The 21,341-nt window shown below is 44.6% G+C and overlaps 1 protein-coding gene across 1 annotated transcript in view; it reads left to right on the forward strand.

Annotated features, from left to right (window-relative positions):
• The window catches only part of LOC128052660 (disintegrin and metalloproteinase domain-containing protein 20-like), a 195,469-nt gene that overhangs the window by 153,668 nt on the left and 20,460 nt on the right, over positions 1–21,341 (forward strand). Inside the window, exons 4-6 of the mRNA XM_052645234.1 lie at positions 4,587–4,637; positions 5,582–5,765; positions 5,868–5,967. Coding sequence (XP_052501194.1) covers positions 4,587–4,637; positions 5,582–5,765; positions 5,868–5,967 — 335 coding nt within the window. The remainder of the gene's footprint in view (positions 1–4,586; positions 4,638–5,581; positions 5,766–5,867; positions 5,968–21,341) is intronic.

A 21,341-nucleotide genomic window follows, 5' to 3' on the forward strand; every position in this document is an offset into this window, starting at 1 on the left:
AAGAACAGTCACACTGGGGATTATGGTTTCAATATATGAACCTGTGGAGGACACAGTTCAATCCACACCTTTTTAAATTTTTTCAATTATAGTATCAGACTATGAACAAGTCTCTTGGAATCCACTTTGACAAAAATGGAAGGACTAGTCATTCTATAGTACAGAAAGGTCTATAATGAATAATATTTCCATTCATTTTCTTTCCAGGCTTGAATCCATTATCATCAGAATTATACAGAAGATGTTATAAAAATGGTACCTGCAGACTTGAGTGCTTTGGAAGTGAAATGTTAGTTGCCTACTGTATGTTTCAGCTGGAGTGCTGTCTCAAAGGAAACCCGGACCCCTGACTTAAGAAGCCAGTAAATACCAATTAACTTGACAGAGAATTTAAACTGAACTCTGACACTATGATGTGCCCACAGTTGTTGGTTTTCAGCATTTTTATAAGCCATCTGCTGCTGCTAAGTCACTTCAGTCATGTCCAACTCTGTGGGACCCCATAGATGGCAGCCCACCAGACTCCACTGTCCCTGGGATTCTCCAGGCAAGAATGCTGGGGTGGGTTGCCATTTCTTTCTCCAATGCATGAAAGTGAAAGTGAAGTCACTCAGTCATGTCCGACTCTTCGTGACTCCATGGACTGCAGCCCACCAGGCTCCTCCGTCCATGGGATTCTCCAGGCCAAGAGTACTGGAGTGGGTTGCCATAAGCCATCAGAACGTCAAAATCTTATAATCTTAGATTTGAAAAGCTGAGCTGATGTCTTCCTAAAGACACAAGGTTCTCATGAAAACAGGTTATAATATATTTTTCCTCACTTCAAAGTGATATTCACACCCTCCTCAGTGCCTATTTTATCTCTACTCATAGAAAGGTTGTCTACATTATTTATAGAGGCCCCAAAACTATAGAAGCATCTTTTTACACCTAGGCTTTACCCTACCATACCTTCAGTTCCCCATTCACCATTTCTTTGAGCCTCTCGCTGTAGAGGAACAGACCCACCCCAGCCTCTAATGACCTTGTATATCTCTCACATGGACCACTTTGACTTCACTTAAGGCTGCACGAGTCTTGACTGGGTCTGACCCTGCAGGTCTTGAAACACAAGGACAAAGGCTATGTTACGATAGGCTGTAACCAAGCAGGTTCTCATCCACCTCCCTGGTTTCAGAGAATGAAATCATGTGACTTTCCACCTCAACCCCCTTGGGTTCAGCTATCAGACCACTTGGCCATGGTTCAGAGTTGGCTTCTCCACAGCTGAGTGGCTCACCACCTCTGCCATTTGCCATCTGGCCACTCTGGAGGAGTGCCATCCTGTGAGACTAGGAGCTAACACACCTGCTGGTCTTGCTTTGCTGTGTATAAGTAATAAACTGTCCCTCTAGAATTCATTGCTTTGTTTACCAGTGAACCTTACAAAAGTACTACAGGTAGGGACTTCCCTAGCAGTCCAGTAATTAACTCTGCACTTCCACTGCAGGGGTTGATGGCTCAATTACTGGTCGGGGAACTTAAGATCCCACATGCCCTGAAGTGTGGCCAAAAAAGAAAAAAAAAGCGAAAGGAAAAAGCGTGTGACAGGCAAACCTAGCAACTCCCATTAGCGCGCTGGTTGTCCCACTGACTACTGTGATGCTGCTGCATATCTGCCTCACTGTTCAGTGTCACCAACCCGCGCACAGATGCACCAGTGAGTTCTGCACATGCTGCTCAGGATAAGCCGTGCAGTGACGGAAGCGGGCAGATTCTGGGTGTGCAGCAATCTTCTTCAGCTTCACTGCTGAATTCAGCTCAGACTCTCTTGTGATTCTGAGAGGACAGGGCTCTAACTGCAGAGAACCAACCACTGACCTAGAATAGGACTGAGAAAACTGTGCCCAAGGCCTGGCCTGAAGGACAGCCCTGCCTTTCCAGCTACTCACTGATACTGAGAAAAGAAAAAAGGATAACAGTGGTTGAAACGAATGAAGGGCTGTACAGGGTTCCACATTCCCAGACACTATTCAACCTTTGATAAAATCCAGTGTTGGTGTCTTTAGCAGGGAAGATACTAAAAATCCCCAAATTCTCCTGTGGAGTCATTAGGGAACAGGAGATTAAAAAGAAATGGGATTAGACATGACCTGGAGTGATAACCATGGTTCAGTATCCAGAGTAAGGAAGGCATCTAGATAGGACCCAAGAAAACTCTCAGACTCTGAAGGAAGCAGGGGATCCTTATATGAGCGCACTGACTCCTCTGGAAATGTCCTCAAAATACTCCACAATCCTTAGGCTTGCTTCACATTTTACTCTTTCACTTAAGATGTGCATTCTTTATACATAGAGATAAGCCAAAACTTGAAAATATCCCAGCCTGCTGACTATCTGAAGAGCCTCTCTTTTCAGCTGGATGAGGGGGCAATGTTAGAGAACCGTTAGAGACCCATTAGGAAAGTGGTCTCCAAAGCAAGAGCGAGAACCTGTATCTCCCTTAATACTTAATGGCAAGAGACATTCATTCATCAAGAGTTGAATATTCTAATTGTCAACGGCATTTTTTACAGAATAGAAATAACAATTCTAAAATTCATATGGAACCATGAAAGATCCCAGAGAGTCAAAACAATGTTGAAGAAGAGCAAAGGTAGAGGTATCATACGTCTTAGTAACAAACTATATTATAAAGCTACAGTAATCAAAACAGTATGGTACTGGCATAAGAACATACACATAGATCAATGGAACAGAAATAAGAGCCCAGAATAAGCCTATGCACATATGATCAAGAACATAATCACTCCAGGTCATCTCTAATCCCATTCATTTCACGTGAGCACCAAGAACACACAGTGGGGAAAAGATAGTGAAATGCGAATTAAAAAACACAATAAGATATCCCTTCACATCTATGTGAATCAGCCATCTGATCAGGTGTAAAGTGATATCTTTTTTATGACTAATATTCCATTGTGTGTGTGTGTATTTATCACATCTTATTTATATATATATACATACATATATATGTATAGATATATAAACAAAATATGCTATATGTGTGTGTGTGTATACACACAAATACATACAATGGAATATTACTTGGTCATAAAAAAGAATGAGCTTTTGCCATCTGCAACAACATAGATGGACCTGGAGGGTATTATGCTAAGTGAAATAAATCAGGCAAAGAAAGACAAATACTGTATGATATCACTTATATGTGGAATCTAAAAAATAAAACAAACCCATGAATATAACAGAAAAGAAACAGAGTCACAGATATGGAGAACATACTAGTAGCTACCAGTAGGGAGAAGGAAGGAAGGGCAAGTCAGGAGTAGGGGATTAAGAGGTACACACAACTATGTGGAAAATAAATAAGCTATAAGAATATATTATACAACACAGGAAATATAGCCACTATCTTATAAATAACATTTATAAGAGTATAACATTTAAAATTTTTGAATCACTATGTTGTATACCTGAAACTCAGATAATATTGTACATCAACTATATTGCCATTAAAATAATCACCAAAATAATAACTAAAAGATGTTCTTCATAAAACAGTAAATTAAGCAAAGAGAGAGGAATTAAGATGAAAAAGCAGTAATAAGCATGCAATAAGTTAATTATTTACATTAGAGCATACAAATAAGCAAGGACTATTAAAAATAAAATGATGTACCCCACTCCAGTACTCTTGCCTGGAAAATCCCATGGATGGAGGAGCCTGGTAGGCTGCAGTCCATGGGGTCACTAGGAGTCGGATATGACTGAGCGACTTCACTTTGACGTTTCACTTTCATGCATTGGAGAAGGAAATGGCAACCCACTCCAGTGTTCTTGCCTGGAGAATCCCAGGGGCGGGGGAGCCTGGTGGGCTGCTGTCTCATTCTCTGGGGTCGCACAGAGTCGGACACGACTGAAGAGACTTAGCAGCAGCATGAGTAATTTTAAAAAGTATAAAAATAAAGTTGAAACATTAAACAACAACATGAAAAGGGAGAAGAAAATTACTACAAGAAAACATTCCACAGTCTTTGTATTATTGGAGGAACATGAAGATAATGATTAATTTTAGAGATCTTTTTTAAGATAAGTTTACTGATTAAAAATAGATCATTGCTATAAGAATAAAAACAGAATGTGTAACTTCCAAACCAAAGGAAGCACAAACAATGCAAGCAAAAATCAATCAATAGATCAATCAGTAAAATGGTAAGTACAAAAACATACTTTAAGATTGAATTTTTAATTTGGCAATAACCTATTTATAAGAATGACAACACCTAAAGGCAAAGAAAGGAGGGACATAAAAGATGGAAAAAATATGTCAATTCTAGCAAAGACTGCTTATTGTCTACCCCAGTATACTCCTCTCCTATTTTCCTTTAGTAATTCAGCAGGGTCCCTGAAGCCTTTCACTCTATAGATGCAGCTCAGCAGTCCATTCACTAATGAGCTTTATCATTCCATATCTCTTTGCAGACATAAATACTGAGGCCTAGAAAGTAGATGTGCACAGCTGGGCAGAAATACCTCCTGGTTTACAAAGATTAGGGCTCTGATATATGTTTGGCTGTGTCCTTTAGCTTTGTATTTTGACGCTGGAAGAGTGGGTACCTACAACTGGTGGCTCAACGGTAAAGAATTCGCCTGCCAAAGCAGGAGGTATGGGTTTGATCTCTGGGTCAGAAAGATCTCCTGGAGAATGAAATGGCAACCCGCTCCAGTATTCTTGCCTGGGAAATCCCACAGTCAGAGGAGCCTGGTGGGCTACAGGCCATTAGGTCGAAAAAGAGCTGGACATGACTGAGCATCTAAACAACAAGTTTAGATTTATTACATCTCCCTGTTTCTTACCATTAGTGTGAAGTGAAGTGAAGTCACTCAGTCGTGTCTGACTCTTTGCGACCCCGTGGACTGTAGCCTACCATCCATGGGATTTTTCAGGCAAGAATACTGGAGTGGATGGCCATTTCCTTCTCCAGGAGATTTTCCTGACCCAGGGGTCGAACCCAGGTCTCCCGCATTGTAGGCAGATGCTTTACTGTCTGAGCCACCAGGGAAGCCCATCATTGGTGTAAGTAAGTGTAAATTTTAGTCGCTCAATCATGTCCAACTCTTTGCGAGCTCATTGTTAAGTAGTTAGAATGGCAAAAAGGAGTCCAAAATGGTGGTGGCTAAAAGACAAAGAAGGGAAAAGCCCACGAAAATAGAACAAAGGAAGTTCCAAGGACCAGAGTGAGGACCTCAGGTAAAACAAACAGCCCTCCTGGCTAACCCCGTTTACACAGGGCAGGCTCAGGGCCGAGGAGACAAAGGTATAAAAGGAGGACGTCTGTAAGGACTGAGGCCTCTCTTCTCTGTCTTTTGGTTGGTCCGCCCTCACTCCTCGAGCGTGCACTATCAAGGGTGTATTATACTTTGTTTTTCCTCATAAAACTGAGCTATACCACTGCTCCATCCATCGCATCAAATTTTTGCTGTGGCAAAACAGAACCAAAAATTACATGCTGCCCCAACATCTATGGTGCCATTTCTCGGATTTAACCTAGCTGAAACAACCTCAGTTCGGCCCTGCAAGGCGGAGGTGAAACACAGCAAAAGTCCAACTCGGCGAAAGCTTCTGTGGCAGAAGCTGAACGTGAAGAAAACCCAGCGCAGTGCAAGTGTCAAGACGCCCAGCGTGCTGGCAAATGGGACAGCCAAAACAAACAGCAGAAAGCTCATGTGGCAAGGTCTCCAATTCTAGAAGGCCTCCCGTTAAGGTAAGAGGTCCTCGCTCCTATGACTGGAAGGACATATGTTAAAAAAATCTTAATTCCTTTACAATCTCTCGTTCCTAATTTCCTCAAACCCCCTGTGAATAGGAGAGCAGCAGTGGGTGCAACTGAGGGATTCTGGAGAGGCTACTCCCCAGCATGTCCTGAAGGCTCCACTATCCTCTGTGCCCCAGTAGCTGTTGTCCAAGTGAGTGAGGGTTCTTCTGTCCTGAATCTTCTTTGTGCCAAGAATCAGGCCAATGAAAACTGTGAGCACAGGTCAGGTATTTAGCAGTTTTTCTGGCTGGTTATGAAGGGGATTCCTTGGCACTTTTTTCCCACTGCTATTTCCTCCCATCCTTCAACTCCTCTCTCCCAGGACTTGAGCCCAGCCAAAACCTATGGTGTCTGGCTTCAGGACCTAATGAAGCTCAGGCTCTGATGTCTCATTGCAAGAATTCAGTTAGAGACACAGCAGTAGGTAAGAGGTGGATTTGTTCAGATTCAGAGAGAAGCACATTCCACAAGGTGTGGGCCATCACAGAGGAGAGTGTGGTGAGCAACTGAGTAACTGAACTGTACTGAATCCCCCTAACAGGACCAGATAACCCACTCCTTTGTCATTCCTTCTTTTATTACCTAAAGTGAATCTATGACAATGAAATATTTACCACTGGAAACATCCTAAGCTCCTCTTATGGAGGAGTAGAGGAGGAAATCAGTGACTAACATCCTGTCAGAGCAATAAGAGGGTAAGGTTTATGACTGTTGCACCAGGTTCCCAGTCTCAGGGCACAGACTTGAACTGCTTTACATTATGATACTACTTCCATCTGCCGTGGACAAACCAGCAATGAGTTAAGATTACAACCCCTGAATCCTACCCAGCCCTGGTCACACTGGAGACCTTGGGGACACGCAACTCCAGCCCAGGGATCCCAGGAGGTCAACCTGCCTCAACCTCCCTCGGGATCTTGTCCCCGGGAGGTTGTCACACTTCAGCCTGCTGAGGGATCCACCAGTTCAGGCATCCCAGGAGGTCGACCTGCCTTGACCTTCCTAGGGATCTGGTCCTCGGGAGGTTGTCATGCCTCAACCTGCTCAGGGATCCACCAGTCCAGGAGTCCCAGGGGGTCAACATGCCTCAACCTGCCTAGGGACCCAATTCTCAGGCAGCTGACCTGCCTCAACGTGCCTGGGGATTCGATTTCCAGGAGACTGTCACACCTCGGTCTGCCTGGGGATCTGCACCCTGACTCAGGGGCGCCTGGCTCTCAGGCTGTAACAGTAGTGGGTAAGATAGGCTTCAAAAAGACTCACCCGTAAGGAAGTTCACCCATGAAAATAGAAGGAAGCCTATTAGCTGTGGGACTATGCCCGGTCTCAGCAATAACTCAGGAACCCAACGAGAACCCCACTGCCTTTCTGGAAAGTCTAGAAAAGGCCCTCTAAAAGTTAACCAATCTGCACTTAGACTCTTACAAGGGACAGGTGATTTTAGAGAACAAATTCCTGTCCCAGTGTGCATTAGACATCAGGATAAAGTTACAACAGCGACAGCAGCAGGACCCTGCTGCCTCTTTAGATGAGATGGTCCAGACCTTTTATAACAGAGAATGAGAGAGGAGACCATGGCTCAGGAAAGGGAGAAAAGAAAAAAGACAAGGCACGCCCAGGTGCTGGCTGACCTCCAGGGAAGCCCTATGGCAAACTCCAAGTCCTTAAAGGACAAGGCACAGGACAAATGCCTAATCTGTAGACAGGCAGGACACTGGGCCAAAGAGTGTCCAAACCGTGACAAGTCTCCTAAAACGGCTTGCTACAAATGCCATCAGTTGGGATATTGGGTGGCACTCTGCCCTCGGGACCCAAAAGCCTCAAGGTCAAGCACCAAGCCTTCCCTCACGATGGTTCAACAGGACTGAAGCGGCTGGCTCCAGCCAGCCCACCTGTCACAGATAACCATCACGGGACTAGAGCCAAGGGTACAACTGGATGTGGCAGGTAAATCCAAGAATTTCTTAGTTGACACAGGGACTACCTACTCTGCCCTGACCTCCTGCTCCAGAACCTTCTCCCCCAAAACCTGTACCATTCTGGGTGCTACAGGAAAAACAATTACACAAAGATTCACTTGAGCACTTTGTTGCTGGGATGGACATATATTTTCCCACCAGTTTCTAGTGATCCCTGATTGCCCTCCTCCCTTATTGGGAAGAAATCTCCCCCTGACATTGAAACCTTGCAGCTCTTCCAGTCCTGATTTAGAATATGCTTTAAAACTCTCTTTTGGGGGCAAACTAGCTATTTTTACCAGCCACCAAGTGAAACAATTTCTGAATCGGAGAAGCCACTTATGGATGTCTGATCAAAGAAGCCTCAGATATCAACTAGTGCTGATGGAAAATCCAGTCGTGGAATATCTTCTTGTGAGGTTCTTAACCCAGCTACCTTCCTGCATACCCTCGAGGGCTCTCTCCCCTTTCAATCTTGCCTAGAAACTTTGGACCACTGGACAAAACCCCAAGAGGGACTGTCAGAAGATCCTCTGACCAATCCTGAGAAAATCTGGCACACTGATAGAAGCAGATTTGTCTTGGAGGAGAAAAGAAGAGATGGATATTCAGTAGTCTCCACTTTTGAGACCATAGGGGCTAAACCTTTGCCACCAGGTATTTCAGCCCAATTAGCTGAGCTCATAGCCCTGACTCCAGCTTTAGAACTGGGAAAAGGAAAAAAAAGTAGCCATTTACACTGACTGCAAGTATGCCTTTCTGGTGCTACATGCACATGCTGCTATTTGGAAAGAAAGAGGCCACTTGACCACCTGAGGGTCCCCAATCAAATATGGTGGTCAAATCCTTAGGCTCTTGGAGGCAGTTCATCTGCCCACTGAGGTTTCAGTCCCCACTGTAAAGGACACCAAAAAGGGAGCATGGAAGTGGCACAAGGGAGCCAAGCAGCTGATCAGGCAGCTTCTGAGCAGCATTACAGAACCATGACCTAATAGGGGTTCCTTAGTTCCACAGACAGATAGGCCAGAAACTCCCTCATATACTGAAGGTGAGAGACTCTTAAAGCTAAGAGTGAGGGCTTTCAAGAAGACCATATGGGGTGGTTCCACAAGGAGGGACTCCTTTTTCTCCCTGGAACCTCCAATGGAAGTTGGTTAACTCCTTACATGCCACCACTACTTTAGGGGAAAAGCCCTTCCAAAGATTACTAGAAAGATCCTTCAGAGGAACAGGCCTCCAAATGACTATAAGGCAAGTAGTCTCCTTCCCACTGGCCAATTGAACAACCCCAAAAGAGCTTGAAGACCCCAGCTGGCCCAGCCCAACCAGTGACGTGAGACCCACCCAGGAGAGGACTGGCAGATGGACTTCACCCAGAGGTCAGTTTCTCAAGGGTATAAATACCTATTAGTCATGATACATTCATAGGATGGATTGAAGGCTTTCCCACCCAGACTGAGAAGGCTGGTGAGGTGAAGTCACTCAACCGTGTCTGACTCTTTGCAACCCCCTGGACTGTAGCCTACCAGGCTCCTCTGTCCATGGGATTCTCCAGGCAAGAGTACTGGAGTGGGTTGCCATTTCCTTCTCCAGGAGATCTTCCCGACCCAGGGACTGAACCTGGGTCTCCCTCGTTGTAGGCTTTACATCTGAGTCACCAGAGAAGGCTGAGGAGGTGGTAAAAAAAAAAAAAAAAAAAAAAACTGCTCCTTGAAATCATTCCAAGATTTGGCCTGCCCAGGTCATTACAAAGTGACAATGGGATATCATTTACTTCTAAGGTCACTTAAGGAGTCTCTAAAGCATTGGGCATTACTTATTATCTCCATTGTGTCTAGAGGCCTCAGTCTTCAGGAAAAGTAGAAAGAGCCAATCAATTCTTAAAATTAACGATAAAAAAGATAACTGAGGAGACCTCCCCAGGAGGGAAGGAGGCTTTACCAATAGCTCTCCTCCACACCAATATGGCCCCTAAGGAACAGGCTGGTTTTTGTTCTTATGAGATGCTATATGGGAGACCTTTTGTTTATGTCAATGACCTCTTCCTAGATCCAGAGGCTCAGACCCTCTGGTCTTATACCATGGTCATTGGACAATTCCAATATATGCTTGTGGAGTGTCAAGCAGGACCCAAAAGATTCTAAAGGGCCACCACTATATGTTCCAGGGACTCAAGTCCTAATTAAAGTCTGGAAAGATGGGTCCCCAAAGGCTCAACTCCAGCCCACATGGAAGGGCCCCTTCCCTGTAATACTTTCTACCCCCACAGCAGTCAAGGTGCCAGGACACGACTCCTGGATTCACTACTCACTAATCAAGCCATGGAAGAAGACAGAGGAGGACACTCAATACCCTGTGAGCCCCAGAGATACCTATTCAGGACTACAAATGGGTGTCATTCTAACGAACACCCCCAAAATTAAGTTTCTGGGGATAAGATTTCTCAGGACAGCTCTAAAGAGCCAACACAGCTTGGCAGGGGTTGTACTCCAAAATAGACAAGAGATAGACCTCCTGATCCCCAAACAAGGAGGGACTTGACCCATCTTGAATGAGATGTATTGTTTCTGGGTAAATACCTCCAGCTAAGTTAAAGAAACTCTCACAGTCCTCAAGAAAAACATTCAGTCCCTCAGTTCAGCTCAGTCACTCAGTCGTGTCCGACTCTTTGTGACCCCATGAATAGCAGCACACCAGGCCTCCCTGTCCATCACCAACTCGCGGAGTTCACTCAGACTCACATCCATCGAGTCAGTGATGCCATCCAGCCATCTCATCCTCTGTCGTCCCCTTCTCCTCCTGCCCCCAATCCCTCCCACCATCAGAGTCTTTTCCAATGAGTCAACTCTTCGCATGAGGTGGCCAAAGTAGTGGAGTTTCAGCTTTAGCATCATTCCTTCCAAAGAAATTCCAGGGCTGATCTCCTTCAGAATGGACTGGGTGGATCTCCTTGCAGTCCAAGGGACTCTCCAAGAGTTCTTCTCCAACACCACAGTTCAAAAGCATTAATTCTTCAGCGCTCAGCTTTCTTCACAGTCCAACTCTCACATCCATACATGACCACAGGAAAAACCATAGCCTTAACTAGATGGACCTTTGTTGGCCAAGTACTGTCTCTGCTTTTGAATATGCTATCTAGGTTGGTCATAACTTTTCTTCCAAGGAGTAAGCATCTTTTAATAGGATCTCAAAAAACGAGCTGGAGAGGTCTTGGGGTGGCTACAGTCTCTTTAGGGGATCCTTCTCCTAGTGAGGGGGAATTTGGACTTTCCTGACGCCCCTACTAATCCTTGTTATCACCATACTGATGCTGCTTATGATGGCTCCATGTATTATCAGTTGTCTAACCCATTTTGTCTCTGTCCAGGTCAACAGGCTACAACATGCAGTGCCGGTTTAACAAGAATATATAAAACTACAGCTGACCACGGAAAATATCACTCACCCTTAGATGGACACCACCATAAAGACTCGAGGCTTGAGACTAGCAAGAGGGGGAGGCCCAATGCCTCTCACCGTCCCAGTTCAGCAGGAAGTAGCCAGAGAGATAGCGATGTTCCTATTCCCCAAGAATTGGGCCTCCCATCTCTTGAGGGGGGAGGGTTAGGTAGAATAGGAAAAAGGAGTCCAAAATGGTGATGGCTAGAAGGCAAAGAAGGGAAAAGCCCGTGAAAATAGAGCAAAAGAGGTTCCGAGGACCAGAGTGACGACCTCAGGTAAAACAAACAGCCCTCCTGGCTAACCCAGTTTACACAGGGCAGGCTCAGGGCCGAGGAGACAAAAGTATAAAAGGAGGAAGCCTAGAAGGACTGAGGCCTCTCTTCTCCTGTCTTTTGGGTCAACCTGCCCTCACTCCTCGAGGGTGTATCCTCTGTTTTTCCTAATAAAACTGAGCTATAACACTGCTCCGGCCATCACTTTAAATTTTTGCTGCAGCAAGACAAAAATGAGGAAATTACACACTCCCCTCACACCATGGACTGTAGCCCGCTAGGCTCCTCTGTCCAGGAAATTCTCCAAGCAAGTATACTGGAATGGGTTGCCATTTCCTTCTCCGGAGCTCCTGTATAGGAAATTAGAATTGAATGCCTCAAGTCCAAGGGAGCCCCCAGGGCAGTTCATTATCAGAGTGTTCCTCTCCTTTGTAAAGCGCATCTGACTGCCAGATTAATTGTGAGTCATTCAGGGACCATTGCTCTTCTGATCTTAACATATCTAATATGAACCCCAAAGAGCTTTCCTTCAGGATAGATGAGATAATTTCCCATTTTTATAAGCTTTATGGTGCCAAAACACAAAAGACCCTGAAAAATTCCAACAAAAACACCACAAACAGATTCCAGCATTGAAGCATGTAGACAAACTGATTCCCTGATAGGGTAAAATTTACCCTATAAAACAAATGAATTAAATCCGACTAGGTGGATTAAATCCACCCCCACAAGAACCAGTTAGCTCTCAAATGAACTGCTTGTGACATAGTGACATTCTTTCCTTTTTTGCCTATAAACACTTATATTTTTTGGTTTCCTCTTTTTGCTAATGTTCACATAGCTTGGCCAGCTTTCTATTAAATATAATTTGCCTGTGGTGACAGTTAGGATCTGGTATAATGTAAATAATGAGAAACCCCGAAATAAAAGTGACTTAAATAAGATGGAATTTTATTCTCTGTCATATAAAGAGACCTAGAAGGAAGCTGAAATGGCTACCATATAGAGTAACAGGAAAAATACTAAAAGCCCTCCTATCCCTGATGCCACCAGCAAATCATGTTCAGCTTAGCCTAGGATGAGACCATCTGTATCACACAGCACCAAACTGCTGGGCACTGTGAGGAGCCTTTCTGTCTTTAAAAGACAGATACAAGGTTTATACATGTACTCCAACTACCAGATAAGCCTCAACATAAACATTATTTCAACTTTAGGAAGTATGTATTAGGACACAAACCAAGGAAAACCAATGTAAGACAAGCAGACTTCAAACTCATAGCAATAAAAAGCATCATTCTCTGGCCGATCCCTTACTGGTGTAATCATGATCATAAAATAATCCAACCATGTTCATCCTCCAGCAGTGCCTGAGGGGCTCAATGTACCCATGCTGCAACTCAGCTGACATAGAATATTTCAACCCCATGATAACTGTTTCTCATCATAAAGCAATATATTGTGAGATATGCTTTGCAAATAAATCAGATGAGCCTGGTTTATGTGAATCTGGTCCCTGGGGGATTGATAAGCTTTGGGAGAGTGGAAAACCAAGAGACAGACCCTGGATTACACAAACACACAAGTGTAATGAGTACCCCTCATTACAAGTAGCAAGATGGTGAAGTAGAAGGACATGCACTCACCTTCTCGTGTAAGAACTTCAAAACTACAACTCGCTGCTGAGCAACCATTGACAGGAGAACATCGAATCCCACCAAAAAAAGATAACCCACCTCCAAAGACAAAGGAGAAGCCCCAGCAAGATGGTAGGAGGGGCGAAATTGTATTTAGATCAAACCCCATACCCACCAGACATGCTTGGAGGGCTCAAAGAAAACCTTGTGTGCACCAGGAGACTCCACAGAGACGGAGCCAGACCTGCCTTTGAGTGTTTGCGTGTCTCTTTCGGAGGTACGGGTCAGCAGTGGCCTGGCGCAGAGGCAGGGGCTCTGGGTGCAGCAGACCTGGGTGTGGCATAAGCCCTCTTGGAGGAACTCGCTATTAATCTCACCATAGAGCTCCTAGAACTTACACAGGACTGGGGAAACAGACTGTTAGAGAGCACAAACAAAATCCTGTGTGCACCAGAACCCAAAAGAAAGGAGCAGTGACCCCACAAGAGATTGACCCAGACTTGCCTATGAAAGTCCAGGAGTCTCTGGCGGAGGCGTGGGTAGGCAGTGGCCTGCTTCAGGGTTGGGGGCACTGCTTGTAGCAGTGTGTGCATGGAGCCTTTTGAAGGAGGTCACCAGTATCTTCATTACCTCCACCATAGTTTGGATTCGGGTCAAACAACAGGGAGAGACACAGCCCCGCCCAGCAACAGAAAACTAGAGTAAAGATTTACTGAGCTGGCCCTGCCCATCAGAACAAGACCCAGTTTCCCCCTCAGGCAGTCTCTCCCATCAAGAAGCTTCCATAAGCCTCTTATCTTTATCCATCAGAGGGCAGACAGAATGAAAACTGCAATCAAAGAAAACTACTCAAACTGATTACATGGACCACAGCTTTGTCTAACTTAATGACTCTATGAGCTGTGCCATGTAGGGCCACCCAATATGGACAGGTCATGGTGGAGAGTTCTAACAAAATCTTGTCCACTGGAGAAGGGCACGGCAAACAAATTCAGTATTCTTCCCTTGAGAACCCCATGAACGGTATGAAAAGGCAAAAGATAGGACACTGAAAGATGAACTCCCTAGGACAGCAGGTGCCCAATATGCTACTGGAGAAGAGTGGAGAAATAACTCCAGAAAGAATGAAGGGATGGAGCCAAAGCGAAAACAGTGTCCAATTGTGGATGAGGCTGGCAATGGAGGTAGAGTCCAGTGCTATAAAGAGCAATATTACATATGAACCTGGAATGTTAGGTCCATGAATCAAGGCAAATTGGAAGTGCTCAAACAGAAGATGGCAAAAGTGAACATCAATGTTTTAGGAATCAGTGAACTAAAAAAGACTGGAATGGGCGAATTTTAATCAGATGACCATTATATCTACTACTATAGGCAAGAGTCCCTTAAAAGAAATGGAGCAGCCATCATAGTCAACAAAAGAGTCTGAAATGCAGTTCTTGGATGCAATCTTAAAAACAACAGAATGATCTCTGTTCATTTCCAAGGCAAACCATTCCATATCACAGTAATCCAAGTCTGTGCCCCAACCGCTAATGCCAAAGAGCTGAAGTTGAACGGTTCCATCAAGACCTGCTAGATCTAACACCCAAAAAAGATGTCCTTTACAGGGGACTGGAATGCAAAAGTAGGAAGTCAAGAGATACCTGGAGGAACAAGCAAATTTGACCATGGAATACAAAATGAAGCAAGGCAAAGGCTAACAGAATTTTGCCAACAGAACACACTGGTCTTAGCAGATACCCTCTCCCAACAACACAAGAGAAGACTACGCATGGACATCACCAGATGGTCAACACCGAAATCAGATTGATTATATTCTTTGCAGCCAAAGATGAAGAAGCTCTATACAGTCAGCAAAAACAGACTGGGAACTGACTGTGGCTCAGATCATGAACTCCTTACTGCCAGATTCAGACTCAAATCGAAGAAAGTAGGGAAACCCACTGGACCATTCAGGTATGATCTACATCAAATCCCTTACAATTATGCAGTAGAAGTGACAAATAGATACAAGGGATTGGATCTGATAGACACAGTACCTGTGGATGGAGATTCATGACATTGTACAGGAGGCAGTGATCAAGAATATCCCCAAGGAAAAAGAAATGCAAAAAGGCAGAATGGTTGTCTGAGGAGGCCTTACAAATAGCTGAGAAAAGAAGAGAAGCTAAAGGCAAAGGAAAAAAGGAAAGATATACCCATTTGAATGCAGAGTTCCAAAGAATATCAAGGAGAGATAAGAAAGACTTCCACAGTGATCAATGCAAAGAAATAGAAGAAAACAATAGAATGGGAAAGACTAGAGATTTCTTCAAGAAAATCAGAAATACCAAGGGAACATTTCATGCAAAGATGGGCACCATAAAGGACAGAAATGGTATGGACCTAACAGAAGCAGACGATATTAAGAAGAGATGGCAAGGAAACAGAAGAACTGTACAAAAAAGATATTCATGACCCAGATAACCACGATGGTATAATCACTCACCTAGAGCCAGACATCCTGGAATGCGAAGACAAGTGGGCTTTAGGAAGCATCACTATGAACAAAACTAGTGGAGGGGATGGAATCCCCGTTGAGCTATTTCAAATCCTATAAGATGATGCTGTGAAAGTGCTGCACTCAATATGCCAGCAAATCTGGAAAACTCAGCAGTGGCCACAGGACTGGAAAAGGTCCGTTTTCATTCCAATCCCAAAGAAAGGCAATGCCAAAGAATGCTCAAACTACCGCACTATTGCACTCATCTCACATGCTAGTAAAGTCATGCTCAAAATTCTCCAAACTAGGCTTCAACAGTACATGAACTGAGAACTTTCAGATGTTCAAGCTGATTTTAGAAAAGGCAGAGGAACCAGAGATCAAATTGCCAGAAAATTACATCCAATATCTTCTAATAACCTATAATGGAAAAGAATTTGAAAAGAACAGACATACGGATAGAGATACATTTAGGTATAACTGAATCACTTTGCTGTATGCCCAAAACACTGTAAATCAACTATACTTCAATGAAAAATAAAGTTAAATAAATTAATAAAATTTCACTCATGACCCTTTGTAACTTGGCTCTACCTCCGTCTCCAGCCTCATCTGTAACCACATCCCACCTTTCAGTGACACCTAAATATGTGTTCATACCTGCACACACCAGACTTTTCTGTACCTCTGTGCCCTGATCTGTGGATCTATTGATTTTTCCTATAGCCCTCTTTGCTGTACTTCCTGGATAATCCCTACTTACCCTAAAAGATTCATCTTCTCCAAGAAGCCTTCCCTGCTTCTCTCAAAGCTCAATTTGGTGCCCCAAGTTTCCATAGTATCCTGTACATCATTCTTGTTCACAACTTTTACCTCATTATATGAAAATTATAACCTATGTGCCATGCACCAGTGAGGGCAGGAATCTGCTCTATTCTCTATGTCCCTGGAACCCAGCAAAGGGCCTGGCATAAAGTGCCACTACTGTTGGCCACCCTGAATTGAATGGAACTGAACCTTCCTGGTTTCCTGCTCTCTAGAGCTCTCCATTTCCATGCCCCATGCTAGACTTCCCCTCCATGCTCACAGTGATCATGGCCCTTCTGTACTTTCCCCACCTGGGTCTGTAACTCACTTCTTACAGACACGAGTCTGAGTAAGGACAGGGTGGGCTGCTGATCGGCTCAAAGTCGTGAGTAAGGCTGAGGATCTGGCACACACCAGGTCCAAGACCAGTGCTGCAGAACTGCCTTTCTCACAACCCTCACAGAAACCCACAGAGACAAGGGCAGCCCTGCTTGCTACAACTGGGCTAGGAAACTCAAGGACCAGGAAGAGACTCAAATGCCCAAAGGAAAAACCCATGTTCTACAGACAATCTGTCTGAAGCTAAGGAAGAAGGTAAACTAGCCCAGGGGCCTTCTGGGCATCTGGCCAGTGGCATAAGGGCATCTGATCTTGAAAGAAAGCACTGAGAACATTCTCCCTTGCGTGAGGCCAGGGACCAGTTCCAAGCCAGCATCTCCTCACAGAATGTCCTAAGACTCCAAACATAATCAAATCTTGCTGAAGGCAATAGTGGATTCACCTGATTACACAGCCCCTTCCAGGCAGAAGTGTCTCTTGATTGCTTGCGACAACCAGACCCCACTTTCCTCTCGGAGCTTCTCCAGGTCCAAACAGGAATTTCTTTAGTGTCCTCACGTCATGGTCATATGTAACCAGCTGGTTAAAGGTTTTTCCTACATGGGTTTAGACTTATGCTTTGGTCTGAAGTTCTTGCTCAGAGCTTGTAGGCTGTTAGACACACTGAAACTATGATCTTAATCCTCACACTAAGTCCCACCCCAACATACAGTTAGAGGAACCTGGTGAAAGAGTGGAGGGTTCTGGATCATGCCTTAGAAGACCCAAGATTTAGGTCAAGTTTCCCAGTGATCAGAGAAGCTGCTGTGCTCACACCCTTTGCTCCTCTGGTCTGATGTCCCTCAGTTGCTAAGGAGATGGCAGCAATGTACTCCTACCCTCTGACTTCCATGGATTCTCCCATCAGCCTTATATGGCAGAATGGGCCACACTGAACCCCAATATCCACCCCAGCTTGAAACAAGGCTCTTCCCATCTTCCGCTGGGAAGTTCTAGGATCAGAAACATGTCCCTTCATCACACCTTAAAGGCTTCCTCCTTTCATTGACCTTGATCTTCCATTTGACAGTGTGCTTCCACCTAAGGGGATGGGTGTATGTTAAGCTGGGCCATGCCAATATACCTCAGGCCTTCCCCAGGACTGACACCTCCTCAGGTTTTCCAGGGATGAGCTGGACATGGGAACAAAGACCCGACAGGAGGACTGGTCTAGGCAAATGCATCTTTAAACCTTGTGATCCTGCAGTCTGTTGTGAGACCTTGGATTCCTGGTCAGAACCTGGGGCACTAGCCCTCAGTATTCCCAGGTTCCCAAGCCTCACAGATTAACCACAGAAGAGAAGGTAGGACAGATCTGTGTCCACTGATATCTTCCAGGATTGGTGTGATGGGGAGACCTTATTTTAATCCCAGGGGTTTTCATATAGGAAACAGAATCTCTTCCAACTTGTTTCTGGGTAAAGTATTTATTATAACTTGAATATCCTGAGTATTATGCAGTCCATGAAGGCAAGTGTACAACAGACTGCACATCACAAAAGAGAACATTCCAACAATCAAGGCTGTAGCAACATAACGATTCTGTTTTGAAAGAGGGACAAAATTCCTTGGGGAGACCTGGCAAAGCAGTACCCTCAGAAAACAGGCCTGGGAAAAAATTACTTTTTGAACATCCACCCCTGACCCTCATCTAAATTTTTTCCAGTCAAAAAATGTTCTGTGTGCCTTCCTGAACAACCGGATTTTCAGTTACTCCATCAGGGACGAGGAAGTGGAGACCAAGGACGCATCTTGCAGAGAAACCCAATTTCTACAAGTTTCAGTGAAAACCCACAGGGCACTAGGGAAGTGCCAGCCTGCCAAAGTCTCTCCTGCTGTCTTCCCATCCCTCTCCTCTCACAATTCCTTTGACTTATGATATTATACAGGTACGGCCAAGTCGTTTTCCATTCACTTTTGTCTCTTCTCCTCATACAAAGAGGAAGAAAAGAACAATCACCAAGAACCCACAGTCCCTGTATTTTCTGTGTGCCATCTCCATTTGTCCCACAGCAACTTATAAAGAGGAACACTGATTCTCATCTTACAGATGAAGCCCCGAAATTATGACACATTAAGTGACTTATCCAATATCACATATCTCAGAAGTAGCAGCGCACAGAGGCCAACTTGAATCTATCAGAAGCTAAGGTCTGGGTTCTTTGCACTAAAACACATAGCCTGCCTGTACCTCAGAAGAGAAGTTTTGGTGGGAATTGTCAAAGAAACCATTCTCATTCATTTATTCCCATTTGGAGAGCTGAGTTGAAGTACCTGAGCTTGGACCCCATATACAGAGTCTTTTGTAAGCTTTTTCAGCCAAACATACTCCCATTTCCATGGTTCTCACAAACCTCAGGCTCTGGCATGGCACAAACTAATGCCCCTCTGATAGCACCTTTCATTTCTGTGCCTTACTTTTTTTACCTGCTTGTTGCTGTTCAGTCGCTCAGTCGCCTCCCACTCTTTGCAACCCCATGAAGAGCAGCCCTCCAGGCTCCTCTATCCATGGAATTCTCCAGGCAAGAATACTGGCATGGGTTGCCATGCCTCCTCCAGGGGATCTTCCCCAGGCTGGGATGGAACCCGCATCTCCCGCACTGGCAGGCGTGTTCTTTACCACTGAGCCACTGGGGAAGCCCTTTTAGCGCTTACCTGTCTTGAAAATCTTCTCCTGTTCCTGGATAGCTTGACTACTCTGTGATGCATAGTTCTAATAAAGGCCAACCTCTGTAGCAGGCAGTAAAAGCAAATATTTGAGAAGAATAATTGGTAAGAATGTAGTCTTTGCTCGCTCCGCCCCGTCTCCGCAGGCTCCATCGCTTTCGGGCCTAGCGGCCAGAAGGGGTAAAAAGGGCGGGAAGACTTTTCAAAAGCCTGAAAATCCCTTAAAATCAACAAAGCAGGGGGCAGGGTTGGGGGGTGCCCGAGCATCCTCCTCAGAGAACCCACGAGGATGTCACTTCGGCATGCCTCCCACACCTGGGAGACTGTTGGTCCCAGTCCCTAGGTCTGGCGCGAGCCAGAGCCGTCCACACGCTTGGGTCCACGTGCCTCCGCGGGCCGTCCTCACCCGCACACAGCACATGCCTGAGCACTAGGCGTCGGTGTACCACGTGTACACCCGTTACGAATCTGCCCACTAAGTGTCTCACACCAGGCATGCACACGCCACGTGTCCATACATCACCTGTCGGCACACCTGGCGTCTGAGCTGTCCCCCACAAGGGGAGGGAGTGGGCTGCAGTCACTAGTGGGGCATGGGACCGTCCCTGGTGCTGGAGAACATTTGTGTCCTTGATCTGAGTGGTGGTTACACAGTGTTTGCTGTATGTTCAGTCACTGAGCTAAGTCTGTGATGTGTTTTTCTTTATGTGTATTAAATTTCATCTTTTGTCAATATTTTATGTTAAAAGTTTAAGAATAAGAGCCAGCCAGAGGACAGAGGATTTTTAGGATGGTGTGAGGTTTCTGTATGATACTATAAGAGGGATGAAATGTTACACATTTGTCAAAGCTGACAACATAAATCCCACAGGTGAGCCTTAGCATAAAGTACACATTTTGAGTGATAATATATGTCACTGTGGGGGGGTCATCATTTGAAACAAACATACCACTCTGGTAGGGGTGATTGACAGGAGGAAGCTGTTTGAACTTTCCACTCAATTTAGCTGTGAACCTAAAACTGTACTAAAAAAGATGGAGTCTGTAGATTTACAGACATATAGAACAGACTGTGATTGCCAAGAGGGAGGGAAGAGACGCATTGGGAGTTTGGGATTAGCAGATGCAAACTATTACCTATAGGATGGATAATAAACAAGGTCCTACTGTATAGAATGGGGAGCTATATACAATATCCTGTAATAAACAATAATGGAAAAGAAAAGTATAATGTTAATAGCTTAATAATTTTTAATGTAGTTGTAATAATGTAATAATAATAAAATTTAAAAATAAAAACCATGGGAGAAAATAAATTTGCCCATGCAGAAAAATAAACAGTGAAGTCACTGCATTCAGGAACTGTCTGACTAGTAAAATGAGACGGCTGAAAAGGAAGCATAATTCAGTTTGACAGGGTAATTCATTAAGGTTCGGGAGGATGTGCAGTGGACATTTTTTTCTCAAAGGTAAAGACAATAGTAAGGCAAGCAGAAGAATTCTAGAAAACTAAGATAAAGGAAGAAAGCACCAACACAGCAATACTAAATAGAAGAGAAGGAAGCCGTTCTGTTTCCCTGGCAGCTTTGTTCAACAAGACTTCAAGCAAAAGGTGGGAACACTTAACTCACTTAGGAGAAACTCCTTCCCAAAGGCTGGAGTGGTGATTTAATAAGACATCTGTGGATGGAAAGGAAAGGGTCTGTCCTGAACATATACTGATTCCCAGACACATGTTAGATCTGCTTTTTTTCCAGAACTGCGTGTAGAAGGGATTCAGAAGTATTTAGAAAATGTTAGGTTCATACTTCCCATCTTCCCTAAAGCACAATTGAATAATTTAAAATATATGAAGGACAGAGTTCTGAACTGAGTATCAA

The sequence above is a fragment of the Budorcas taxicolor genome, chromosome 8, assembly GCF_023091745.1.
Source record: "Budorcas taxicolor isolate Tak-1 chromosome 8, Takin1.1, whole genome shotgun sequence".
In the NCBI taxonomy this organism is placed as follows: Eukaryota; Metazoa; Chordata; class Mammalia; order Artiodactyla; family Bovidae; genus Budorcas; species Budorcas taxicolor.